The sequence below is a fragment of the Schistocerca nitens genome, chromosome 4 (assembly GCF_023898315.1).
Source record: "Schistocerca nitens isolate TAMUIC-IGC-003100 chromosome 4, iqSchNite1.1, whole genome shotgun sequence".
In the NCBI taxonomy this organism is placed as follows: Eukaryota; Metazoa; Arthropoda; class Insecta; order Orthoptera; family Acrididae; genus Schistocerca; species Schistocerca nitens.
Window position 1 is genome coordinate 223,719,871 of NC_064617.1, and position 14,423 is coordinate 223,734,293.

Genomic DNA, 14,423 nt, shown 5'->3' on the forward strand with positions numbered 1-14,423 from the left:
GTAATTGGATGACTCACTTGGAAGGGCTTTGCTTGCAATAACCAGATCTGTGTGTCCTAGTCTTATCCAAATACAGTTTTTAACTTATGTCATGAATATTTCACCCAGAGAATGTTCATTTATGATTGGAAATTCTCAGTCTAACATTGCTAAAGCACAGATTAAATAACTTTGTGATTGGTGGGAGCTGTGATGTCAGTGAGCAACGTCCAGCACTTATGGCTCTGCGTCTCTGTCCACATAACAGGTAATGCTCTGAGCAACTGACACACAGTAAAAGATGAGATTTGGTGGCAGCTGGCCACTACCACTCAACTCACTGAAACATCAGTCACAAAACTTACCAGTTGAGTTTCTCAAGAATCTTTTTGTCTTTCTCTACCAAATAATGCATTTCCAACACAGACTGATTTGATCTCTCAGGTTTTCTTGGCATGATTGATTAATGGTGTACTTCTGGGTGTTCAGCCAAGCTGGTGTTTGCATTTTATGCACAATATTTCAACTTCAACTGAGTTATTTTCTTCAGGTGGTGAGAGTTTTGCTGTTATGCGTACTCATTTCCTGGACCACCACCATCCCCACTGTGGACCTTCATTGGTTTTATGCTTCTATTTAGTTCAGCTCCTCTGCCCATTACAGTCTTGCCCTTGTATTATCAAAGCCAGCACTGATATTATATGAAACACACACACTCTCAGTGTGGATGTGATGGCTGACAGGATCTTAATAAATTAAGTGGTGGAATCCAAGCCTTGTTTAAACTGAAACCTCCATCCATGTTTATTAGGTTTACTGACATTTTTTATTTCAGTAGACTCTGTAGTAATGCTGTCCCAGAAACTTGATATTTTCACCACAATACTAGTCCTGTCATATTTCATTTCATGATTGTATTCAAGACAGTGCTCAGTGGCAGCTTATTGGCTTGGTTATTTTAGTCAGGTGTGTCTGTGATGTTTCTTGGATCTATTCTTGACTGTTCTAATAGTCTGCCCTACATAAGACATGCCACATTTATATGGAATGTGGTACACATCCATACTTCAGTGACCTAAATCATCTTTACATTACAAATCCTTACTGATTTCATTCCAAGCCTTAAGAATTATTTGAAGCTAATGTCTTTAGGACTTGACTGAACAAGTCGCTGAAGGTAAACATTTTGCCAACTGTAATCACTAAGTTTCTAGAAGGAATGAAATATGTTCTCCCTTCACTGATAATCATGAATCTTCTTTATTTAGAGCTTACACACTGGCAAAACAGCTTGCAAACTGTGACAGTGGACGTGTTTCCATTGTGCTCTGAACATAATACTGCTTCCGTCTGTGCTCAATAATATTGCCAATCCTATAGCAGTTACTTTCAGTAACTGGACATGAACCTTTTATGCTCTGAAAGCCGCTTCGTAAATAGTACTTAAAAGTGAAATAAGTCCAAGGTAACCAAAAATGGACTTGATTCCCTTGATCTCTGAAGGTCCGATATGTAAATGACCTTCTGTCGTAATATACAACAAGCAGAATTAAGTATTTTATCAGATTACACTAGCACAGTAATTATTCCAAAAATACATACAGCAGTAGAAGAAATCGTAAATAATATTCTTTTAAGTATTATTGGTTGGTTTTCTGTGCATAGTTTCTCTCAGTTTCAAAAAGATGCAATATATTTAGTTCTGCACACCTAGAGGTACTACACTAATGCTAAGTGTAACACATGATGAGAAGATAATAATCAGGGCGGAAATGTGAAAATTTTTAGGTGTCCATATTGATGAGAATTTAAACTGGAAGAAACACTTTGTGGAACTCCTAAAACATCGTAGTTCAGCCACCTTTCCACTTCAAATCGTTGCAAATTGTGGGGAGAGAGAAATCAGTAAGTTGACGTAGTTTGCATATTTTCATTCAGTGATGTCATATTTAATAATGTTCTGAGATAATTCAACTTCAAGAAATAAAATCTTCATTACTCAAAAATGTGCTGTAAGAATCAAAAATATGCTGTAAGGATAACATGTGATGCTTAGCCACTATCATCTTGTGGTCATCTTTTTAAGGAATTAGCCATTTTGACTACAGCTTCACAGTATACTTATTCTGTGGTGAAGTTTGTTCCAAATAATACACTACAGTTCAAAAGGAACTATACTGTACATGATTACAATACCAGAAGAAAAAATGACATTCCATCAAAGAATTTCTAATTGTCTAATGTGTAAAAGGTAATGGGTAGGAATAATTAACTCACATAACTCACAGTAAAGGAACTATACTGTACATGATTACAATACCAGAAGAAAAAATGACATTCCATCAAAGAATTTCTAATTGTCTAATGTGTAAAAGGTAATGGGTAGGAATAATTAACTCACATAACTCACAGTAGTACCAAGAAGTAAAAAATGAGGAAAAAATGTAGGTGATCAGCATGTATCCTTATTTATTTGTGAATGTAAAATGACTTGTTCCACATCATTACGATTGATTGTACAAATGATCTACAGAACTTGAATTAACTGCCCTCAGGGGCTCAGCATTCTTTTGCTGGGTATGGGCTTGACAACACTGGGGTTCCTGAGCTAGGGATTTATAAGCACCACCAGTTCTCTGTCACCATAAACTCTGGGCATGCTTCAGCATGAACCATGTGGCACAGCAGTGGGAAGTTGAGTGTCACAGGGAATAAGGATTATGGCTTGACTGTGTAGATCGCTCAGTCTCAAGATGTCCTGCGCACTGATGAGCTGCATTACTGTCGAGGTGGAACAGTTGTTAGCAGGCAACCTCTGGGGGACTTGCCGAACCTCATTTGTATAAGGCTTACCTAGCCATATGGGGCTCTGTCTATGTGGACTTCCATTTCCCTCGCTGCTTGTGGGACCAGGATGGATCCTTCAAAATTTTCTCTTTCTCCTCCCAGTGGAAAGGGTTGGCTGCTGGTAGGCACCAACACCCACTCAAACAAGGTGACACGTGTAGCTAGTCCTCCTTGTTCTAGACTTATTCAGAGTGATAAAGAGTATTTGCAGTAACAGAACATATGCTGCTAACCAGTATGTGTTTTTAGTAGTCAAGCAGAAAAAAGGTAATTCTGAGAAGGTTTTGCCCTTCTATAGCCAAAAGGGTTTAGAAGGAATCTGTGGCTCTTTAAAGTTTGTCAAGTGCCTGCACAGTGGAACACTATTAGTGGAAACTTCTAATCCCCATCAAGCAGCGAACCTTCAAAAAGCTAGATGCCTTGGGCAGTATGCAATTGAAACAGAACTGCACAACCCTTGAACTGCAGCAAAGGTGTTGTAACCTGCAGTGATCTGTTTGATATTCCCTGGTAAGAATTGAAAAATGAGTGGTCACAACAAGGCATTGTTGATGTACAAAACATAATGAAAATGGTGGATGGTGGTCTAGTGAAATCGGACTCCATGATACTTACTTTCAACAGCTTGAATCTTCCAGAGAATGTCGAAGCAGGCTTCCTTTGCCTAAGTGTGCAGTCTGTTCCCCAACACAATGCGCTGTTTTAAGTGCCAGCACTTTGGGCACACTACTGTTGGATGTAAGGAAGAAGCCACATGTGGCAAATGTGGTAAGGCTGCCCATGAAGGATTTGATTTGTTGCCCTCCTGTGAAGTGTGTAAACTGCTCTGTGGATCACCATGTCTGGAGTAGAGATTACAGGAGATCAAAACCGCTAAGTATGTCTTGCATGATGAGGCCTAAGGCCACGCAATGCCTAACATTCACTACCTCATTTGCGTCTATTCTTAAACAGTCAGTCTGTGAAACTGATCTTGCTACACAAATGATGTTGCCAGCTTCAGCACTAGTAACTGCTTCTGTCAGTGTACTTGTTCTGCTGCAGTTATTTCAAAGCCCGTACCTCCCCCAGAACATCAGACAAGGCTGCGGTTGCTGCTGTTTGGGAGCTCTCTGCCTCTCCATAAGTGCAGACTGGTCCACTGACCAGTGCTGCTACCACCACAACCACGGTTGTAGTTCCAAAGCCTACCCAGACAAAAATCTAAGACAAGGCATCAACAACTGACAGAGCCAGTAAGTCTGCTGTCCAACGATGTTGAACTCATCCTCTCTGACTTATCTCTGGATTCTTCTTCAGACTAGTGGACCTTGATGTCCCACTGGGACAGTGATCTCGCCACAAAGCTGAGCCTCCACATATGGCATGCTCCCAGTTCGTGTGGAAAGACAGGGTGAAAGTGCAGCCCCCATGATAAATGGCTCCCATCATCCAGTAGGAATGTCCCGTGTGTGTGTGTGTGTGTGTGTGTGTGTGTGTGTGTGTGTGTGTGTGTGTGTGCAGGAAACACATTTTAAAACATCTGATACCCTGTCCTATGGGGCTACACATTCTATTGCGAGGATGATCTGACTGGGGAAAGGACCAAGGGAGGGGTTGCTGTGTTTGTAAATAATGCACACCACTCCTCTGCTCTCCGCATAATTTCTTGCTCTTCCTGTAACTACTGACTTGCAAGCAGTTGCTGTTGAAATTCATGTGTGTCAGAGAATCACTGTTCGCTCACAGTATTTATCTCCACCAGATGCAACAGACTCTGAGGCTCTCACTTATCGAACAACACCATCAACCATTTCTTCTCCTAGGAGACTTCAGTGCCCATCATGTATTGTGGGGCTCAACCTCTACTTGCCCTTGGGGTTGGGTTTTGGGGAGCCTCATGACATCTCACAAGTTGTGCATGCTCCCGTCCATTTCTGTGCTGTTTACTAAGGCATTCTTTTGCCCCCTGTAGTGATTTGAGAATTTCTGTGTAAATTCTAGAACCACTCAGCCTTCTACCGTCTCAAACACACGATATTGTAGATATGAGTGTGGGATGGTAAAATCCTACCTACTGCACATCACATGTCTGTGTGTGCAGGTTTAAAATCAGTCGCGGGAAGAAGGTAGACGTGGTGGTTGAACGGCACCAACAAGTACCTGTCGAACAATCCATAGATGTGTTAGTGTGTGTGTAAGGAAGAACCACATAGTTTATATGCAACTCTATGCGTATTGTTTCACTGGCTATTGTTATATGAAACAAGAACAATTTAAAAAAGTACACTTGGAAACTATTAATCCAACCTTGTTAGAGGCAAGACCCATTTTATGATTAATGTGAAATAGATTCGTGGTTATTAAGCCAACTCTTTTATAAATGTAATTAAATTTGTTTCTGATGTTGAACGGAGCGAGTGACTTACTGGAAGTCATATATGTATGTGGGAAGTGAGAATTTTAATCTGTATGGAGTTCAAATATACCATTGGTTGACAAAAAGTAAAGTTCGTGTATCTACTTATTTCACAAGGAGAGAGAGAGGCTTAAATATTCCTGTACCTAGCATCATTCCATGGAGACAAAGTCAAGAGAGTTTTCCAGCAACCAGCTAGCCAGCAAAGAAGATCGGCTGCGAATCTCAAGTAAGTCATCTCGTATAAAAGAAGTGGGAAGTTTGTACATCTACTTCACACTTTTAGTCACCGTCAAAAATGTTAGACACCCCCCCTCCCCCCCCCCCCCTCTCCTAGCCCTCACAGTCTGTTTAGTGGTAAGCCATTGATAACCTTCATTTCAGTGACCAATTCACACTCCGCATTCACCTGCTGGGTGGAGGAATGCTCGAACATAAATCACCACAATGGATGGTCAGCAGGGCTAACTGGTCACTGTTCAGCCAGCTGGCTGTGTTCGAACACCATGGCACTGCACAGGAATGGGTTGATCAAACCGTGCTTGTAGTGATCCATTGTGCTGCTGACTTGTCCATCCCGAAGCCTTCAGATAATCTTATGAGACAGCACCTTGGTGGACTGATGAGTGCCTTTCAGCAATACAGGACAGACGTGCAGCTCTTTGACAATTTATATGCCAACTGACAGCAGACAACCTCACAGCCTTTCGAGTTGCGAGAGCCAAGGCTTGTTACATAATTAAGGAGAGCAGGAAAGGATCAAGACAAATGTTCCTGGACTCCATCAACCATTCCACGTGTTCTGCAGAAGTAAGGGGAGAGCAGCAGTGCTGAAACAGTGTGTCTCCAAACAACACCCAGAGACACCACACAGACACTGGCAGAGCATTTTGCAAAAACTACATTCAATGCATATAGGATCCAGCGTTCTGCTGCTAATGTGTGACTGTAGAGAAGGGCAAGTTGGACTTCAGATCCAACAATTCTGAGTGTTACAATCACCCTTTCTCCATGTGGGAGCTGGAATCAGCACTGTCTGAGGCTCATGATACTGCACCCGATCATAACCGAATCCAGTAATACATGCTTCAACATTTGCCAGCAGCGTCAAAGTAAAATCTCCTTGAATGTTTGAATTTAATATTGCAGACCGGTCACTTCTGCAATTCATGGAGAGAGGCAATTTTGATACCTCTCCTCAAACCAGGAAAGGACACACATGTCCCAGTAGGTACCGGAGTATCATCTTAAGGAAAGACCTTGGAGCAAATGTTTAGCTGTCATCTGGTCTGGTTATTAGAGACCAGGCAACTCCCTAGCCACGCTGAGTGTGGATTCTGGAGATTACAGTCCACTGTCGACAACCTGACTCTACTAGAGGTGGCTATTCAGCAGGCTTTCCTACGTAAACATTACTGTATCAGAATGTTCTTTGATATCAGTAATGTGTATGATACTAATCGAAGACAGCATTCTTGCAGAACTGGATCAATGGCCATCTCACCATGTTCACATGCCACAGAAGTTTTTTAGGTCCCGAGGTAGTGACACACTGTCCGATGGTTTTGAGCAGGAGAATGGTGTGTCTCAGGACAATATTTTAAGTGTTATCTTCTTTGCCACAGCCATAAACAGTATCACATCTACCGTTCAGAGTCCCATACAGTTATCCTTATTTTTGGAGGATATTACTCTTTTCTGTTTCCCCTCCAGTGTTGCAACAGTGTCTCATCAGGTGCAGATATTAGAGGAGTTGGCTGTAATGATGGGTTTTCAGTTTTCTGCAGATAAGTGTGTGTGTGTGTGTGTGTGTGTGTGTGTGTGTGTGTGAGAGAGAGAGAGAGAGAGAGAGAGAGAGAGAGAGAGAGAGAGAGAGAGAGCACGCACGCACATGTGCATGCATTTTAATCATTCTCGTCATATTTTTAATTTACCTGACGTACCTATGAAGATACCAGTCTCCATTGTAGACATTGAGATATCTGGACCTCATTTTGAACTCAAAACTGTTGTGGTTAAGACACCTCAGAGACCTGAAAGCGAGAACCCTGAAGGAACAAGTCTTGGGGAGCAGACAGGGTGCATTTGCTCCAGTTTTATAGGGCTTTCGTGCATTCACTGCTGGACTATGGATGCACAGTGTATGCATCAGCAAGGCCTTCCTACCGGAAGATTATTCACACTATCCACTTTGAGGGGATTTGGCTGGCCATGGCTGCCTACAGGACCAGCCCCATACCTACTCTTTGAGGGGATTTGGCTGGCCATGGCTGCCTACAGGACCAGCCCCATACCTACTCTCTACACTGAGGATGGGGAGCTGCCACACACAATCTGGCAGCTGTTTCTCACAGTTCATCAGGCGTGTAAGTTCCTTGTGGCTCTGACTTCAACTGAGTACCATACTGTTGATCCTCCACCTCTGGAATGCCTTTTTGCTAATCGTCTGTGAGCATCAAAGCCATTTCGGATCTGCGTGCACCATGTGCTGCAGTCACTTGGTATGGAGCAGATGAAACCCCAAATCCAAGGTTTTAACTGCCTGCCTACATGGTTACTGCAGAGGCCCAGAGTAATTTTAGATTTAGTGCAGTACAGGAGAGATTACACTCCTGTGCATGTTTTTTAACACATTATGTTATGACAGTTTAGCTGAGAACCACAACTCTACAGCTGTCTTTATGGATGGGTCAAAATGGGGACTCCATTGGTTGCTCTGTTGTTTTCCCTGATCGTGTTCTACAGATCCAACTGCCTCAAGACTTTACTATCTTAGATGTGGACTTATACGCAAACCTGCAGACACTGGAGCAGATGAGATGTGCATCAGGTGTCAAATTCCTTGTCTGTTCCGATTCACTGACTGCCCTTCACCCTCTCCAATGCTTGTACCCAGCAAAGAAAGTAGTACAGAATATTCAGGACATCCTCTTCCAACTACAATGGCAGGGGAAGGCGGTGTCTTTCTGCTGGGTACCGTGGCATGTGGGTTTTGCAGGGAATGAAATGGCAGATGTAGCAGCCAAGGAAGTGCTTCATGATCCTCAATTGTTTCAGTGTGCCATCCCTCTGCATGCCATCTCCTCACTGTTGAGGTGCAGAGTCGTGCATTGATGTGAAGGTGAGTCTAGAAAATACTATTGTGTGGCCGTGGCGCATCTCTTACAACCACAAAGACAGTATGAGGTCCTTCTTACTTGTCTTTGCATAGGCTGTAGTCCTATTGACACATGGCTTTGTGCTCCAGCGCAACGACTCTTCAATATGTGGTGCTTGTGGCATGCAGTTCACTGTGCACCACATTTTACTTAACTGTGTTTTATTTTCAGACCAGAGGGCAATGGCAGATGTGCTCTCTATTTGAAGTGACATTCAAATGAAGGTTTTGTGAGTTGTCTGACCTGTTTCCAAAAATTGTTGGGAGATGATATTAATGTGTGTACAAGGTGATTGGCTCAGCCACGTTTCTTTGTAAGTGGTCAGTCAGTTGCATTTTCCTGTGCCTTTCTTTTAGCTATTCTGCAGTTTTAATTCTGTTTTAATCCGATGTGTAGCAGCTTTCACCCTTCTCCATTGTTTTAAAGCGTGTGAGAGTGATTGTGTGGATCAATATGAGTAAGATGGGAGTGAGGGTATGAGTGTCATTTTGTAGGTCTTTTCCTCACTTTGGTACAACAATTTTAGGTATTTTAACCACATCCATTTCATTTAATGTAGGTAAGGTGCTGACAACCTTTGCGTTGAAAGCCCGCAAACTCCAAACACACACACACACACACACACACACACACACACACACACAAACTAACAACACTGAAACTCCGCATCCACTTACCGCAGCCATTTATACTCAACAAGTGCTCTTACAACACAACATTTGCTCTTTGTGAAGGAAGGGTGACATGTGCACAAAAACACAGAATTTTTGTAAATAACCTACTGAACCTGCCCGTTTTAGTCTGCTACCCAGCAGTGTCTTTCCAGTAATGCCTTACAACTTTAGTGCTTTACCATAACCATAATTATACTATCACACTCAATCCCAACTGTTTAATACACTGCTACTTAATATTTGCACACTAATATAATTAAAAATAATAATTATAATCTATGTAATTCTTCATAACTCTCGAAAATATTGTGTAAAATATTTGGGACTTGTTTATTTTTTATTATTTTCCACCTCTTCTATATACACTGAAGAGCCGAAGAAACTGGTACACCTGCCTAATATCGTGTAGGGCACCCACTAGCATGCAGAAGTGCCACAGCATGACGTGGCATGTACCCGACTAATGTCTGAAGTAGTGCTGGAGAGAATTGACACCAAGGGAGTGGAGACCCGTTCTGAACAGCATGTTGCAAGGCATCCCAGATATATTCAATAATGTTCCTGTCTGATGAGTTTGGTGGCCAGTGGAAATGTTTAAACTCAGAAGAGTGTTGCTGGAGCCACTCTGTAGCAATTCTAGATGTGTGTGGTGTTGTGTTGTCCTGCTGGTGTGGCCCAAGTCCATCGGAATGCATAATGGACATAAATGGATGCAGGTGATCAAACAGGATGCTTTCCTATGTGTCACCTGTCAGAGATGCATATAGATGTATCAGGGGTCCCACATCACTCCAGCTGCACATGCCCCACACCATTACAGAGCCTTCACTAGTTTGAACAATCTCCTGCTGGCATGCAGGGTCCTTGCATTCATGAGGTTGTCTCCATACCAGTACACGTCCATCCACTTGATACAATTTGAAACATGACTTGTCTGACCAGGCAACATGTATCCAGTCATCAACAGTCCAATGTCAGTGTTGACAGGTCCAGGCGTGGTGTAAAGCTTTGTGTTGTGTAGTCATCAAGGGTCATGAGTGGGCCTTTGGCTCCGACATCCCATATTGATGATTTTTCATTGAATGGTTTGCATGCTGACACTTGTTGATGGCCCAGCATGGAAATCTGCAGCAGTTTGTGGAAGGCTTGCACTTCTGTCACACTGAACTACTCTCCAGAATGAGATTTTCACTATGCAGCGGAGTGTGCGCTGATATGAAACTTCCTGGCAGATTAAAACTGTATGCCCGACCGAGACTCGAACTCGGGACCTTTGCCTTTCGCGGGCAAGTGGAAGGTAGGAGACGAGATACTGGCAGAAGTAAAGCTGTGAGTACCGGGCGTGAGTCGTGCTTTGGTAGCTCAGATGGTAGAGCACTTGCCCGCGAAAGGCAAAGGTCCGAGTTCGAGTCTCGGTCGGGCACACAGTTTTAATCTGCCAGGAAGTTTGAACTATTCTCTTCAGTTGTTGGTCCCGTTCTTGCAGGATCTTTTTCCGGTCGCAGCAATGTTGGAGATTTGATGTTTTACTGGATTTTTGATATTCACTGTACATCTGTGAAATGGCCGTACAGGAAAATCCCCTCTTCATTGCTATCTCAGAGATGCTGTGTCCCATCGCTTGTGCGCTGACTATGACACCACATTCGAACTCGCTTAAATCTTGATAACCTACCATTGTAGCGGCAGTAACCGATCTAACAACTCCGCCAGACACTTGTCTTATATAGGCGAAGCTTACCACAGCGCCATATTCTACCTGTTTACATATCTCTGCATATATATGCATGCTTGTACCAGTTACTTTGGTGCTTCAGTGATAGCTTTATCCGAAGGTGATTCTTCTCTGTGGTTCTGACTTCATGTGAAAGTAAAGGTCAGCAGATATCCTTCTCTGTCCCCTCATGGCATTGGAAGACTAAGAGTATATGACATCCGGTAGGGGCTAGATTTTTTGACACATACAGTGACTGGATTTTTTTTTATTTTGAAATGAAACAGGGTGTTCTATCAATGATGCTAGTCTGTATCCCATTGTGTGGGAACCATTACGGGTAAGCTCTTTTTGCTTCGTACACTCCTGCCTGGACTATACCAGTTACGAGTTGCCTTAGGCAGAAGTTGGGGAAAATAATTGCTGCATGTAGCATTTCTGATTGTTATATTAGTAGCATCTACTCCAAACATTAACAAAGTAATTATAGTGCATCAACTGACCAATTCAGAAACTGTGCTCAATGTCATTACTGCAGTCTGGTATTGCAGTCTGTGCATGATGAAGAGACTGATCCTGAAGTGCTCTTTTTATGATAATACACTTGTGCATCCTATAGTATGTGAATGTTGGAGTTCTGAAAATTCTTATCAGTTTAAAAGAATTTCCATATGACGATAAACAGGAGTATGGTGTGCAATTAGTGTAACTCAAATTATTGGACTGATCATTTTCCACCAAACCTCAATGTCTGATTGGTATGTGTACCATGTATTGCAACCATTTTTCAGAGAACCAACAAGGTTTAATTATGTAATCAAAAACACATTAACACTGTCATATATGCACTGATGCTGTGTATTCTTGCAATGTCCAGCGTGGAATATCCGTAGATCCTTTGTCGGAAAAAAGTACCTGAGTAGGTCAGTCGATGCGCTAACATTACTTTGTAAGGTTTCAGTTCGAGTTTGTGCACACTGCTGTGAACAGATGCTGCTTACATACCTGTTTGTAATGTTAACCAGTGGAATGTTTTTCTATGGCTTTCTTTCATGGCCATTTCTAATTTGTTTACCTCAGCTGAAACAGGTATGCCACCTAGAGCTCTATGAACAAACAGGAGTGTATGTGGCAATTGAAGCCTGTCATTCCAGTATCGGACCATGCAGAAATTCAGAAACAGTACACCCTATCATTTTCGTATGCAGAACATAAAACTATATTAGATCCTTGCAGCAAGATATACTGTGTATTTTAGCACACAATTTTGTATTAATATGTGTTAAGTATTGGGTTGATGCATAAGTTCATAACGTTTTTCTATAAGTTTAATAATCGCAACAGATACACATAACAGAGACTTCAGTTATCAATAATATATTCTTGTTCAGATTTCACAATTTTAGAAATCACGTGGTTTTGAGGTGAAGAACTCGTCGAGCCATGTTCAGAGTGCATTTTCATCCAGAAAGGAAGTTTCTTTAAGGTTGTTTGATAGATTGCGGAGAATATGGAAAATCTGAGGGGGCAAGGTAAGGTGAATAAGGTGGATGTGGAGTGACTTCCCAATCCAACTCCTGTATAGTTTTCTTTTTGCAGAATGTGGGCACTCATTATCAGGGAGTAAGATCAGTTCAGTCAGTCTTCCTGGTCGTTGTTCTTGGAGTATGTCTGCAAGATGTCTCAGTTGTTGGCAGTAAATGTCAGCAGTGATGGTTACACTTCGAGGAAGCCTTTTTTTGAATGCATGCAAGTGTTTGTATGGGAGTTTCTGCTTTGTTTGGCCTCAACCATTTGTTTCTTTTCCTTATGTTGGAATAAAGGCACAATTTCTTGTCATCAGTAATGATATAGGATAAGAATGGTTGATAGTGTTCATGAGCCAATTGATGATGAGCAAACAGAGATACACATACGGCCATCTGCTGATTTTTGTTATTTTTGGCTTAAAGCATGCGGTACCCATACACCAGATTTTTTAACTTTCCCCACTGCATGCAAATGTTTCACAATGGTGTAATGATCACAGTTCATCACATTTGCCAGTTGTTGAGTACCCTGAATGCACCATTGTGGACTAATGTGTTTAAATGATCTTCTTCTTCCTGAATATGCACGGGGGGGGGGGGGGGGGGGGGGGGAAGAGAGAAATAGATATCCATCCTGAACTGGCCCGACAGTACCGACTAGCCGCTATGTCATCCTCAGCCCTAAGGCGTCAGCAGATATGGATACAGAGGGGCATATGATCAACAAACCACTCTCCCAGCCACTGTTTTCTTGGCCAGTGCTGCTATTTCTCAATAAAGTAGCTCCTCAGTTGACCTCACAAGGGCTCAGTGCACCCTGCCTGCCAACAGCACTCAGCAGACCTGGATGGTGACCACTCCAAGTGTAAATGAGAAAACCTCTTTCATGCCATGCTCTTTCCAATGGCATTATCTCAATACACAGTGCTGCAAATGTTTCTAGCTACCTCCGCTCCTCTCACCCCTATATTGAACTCATAAGAAGAATATGTCAGAGATGTTCTCATTTCTCCACTTCCCACTCCATTTGCCAGCGTTCATTGCTCCATTCATTATCTCTAAATGACGAAAATGACAATATGTAGCAACTGAGAACTACAAATAAAAAGTGACAATCAGTAAATAAACCCATAGTACCTGTAATAACAACAAACACACAGCAACAAACATGCAACATAGAGCAGAATCCTTCTGAGTCTTTGTTTGGTCACTGACATTAATCTCAAGTGGGCTGCTGAACGTTTACAAGCAAGCAATTGTTGATATTTTGTTTTTGTGCTGTGTACTATGTGTCATTTAATTAAGAATGATTATTACAAGCTTTTAGGTATCTTATGTGTATATTTTCAATTTAAAATCCATTCTAATCTTATTGCTTCATAAATTTTTGGATAAATTACACACCAATGATTTTGCATGAAGTTATTTACCTGTTTAAAGGCTACACATTGGATTTAGAGGCTACTGAATTTAAGATCTTTAAAATAAAGAGAAACATGTATTTATTGACACAAACTTCTTTAAAAAAAAAAGTGACAAGGCAGTTGAAGTTTTCTTTTCTTTCCTAAAAATTATATTGTTTTATCAAGTATTAAGTTAAAAGGGAAACTGTGCATGATACTACTTTATTCTTTCTCTTTTTATTGGTTCCTCTCATTTCCATTCCAGCTGTGTCTCCCTTGACTTGTATCCCTGCATGGTCATCTTCGTACGTTGAGAATTTCTCTTGAATTTTTCTCTGTGTTGCAGGCTGAAAGAACATGAGGATTGTGAGAAGTTGTACAGGGAGATAATGGAACAGTTGACTGCTCGAAGTCTTGAGCAGAAGACGTCTCACCTTTATGCATCCCTCTCATCAGCAGTCCGTCTCCGAATGAAACAATATTCTTCAGAAGTTCAGCAATTACAGGAGAAGTTACGTGTTGCTTCATTATCATCAATGATGTATCCTTTGATTAGAACTAATACACTGTTCTTAAATGTTGACAGTCCTAACATAACTGTAAAAATACTGCAGGCATGTAGCTCTTTTAAATGGTAACTGTACAGTCTGGCCTACACCATTGTGCCCATGTATGGCACTCATTAAACAACCAATTACAATGGTAATGCAGCAGTTTTCAG

The 14,423-nt window shown here is 41.8% G+C and overlaps 1 protein-coding gene across 1 annotated transcript in view; it reads left to right on the forward strand.

The window, feature by feature from the left end:
• The window catches only part of LOC126253074 (syntaxin-8), an 81,462-nt gene that overhangs the window by 7,466 nt on the left and 59,573 nt on the right, over positions 1-14,423 (forward strand). Inside the window, exon 2 of the mRNA XM_049954168.1 lies at positions 14,049-14,243. Within this exon, the coding sequence (XP_049810125.1) occupies positions 14,049-14,243 (195 nt within the window). The remainder of the gene's footprint in view (positions 1-14,048; positions 14,244-14,423) is intronic.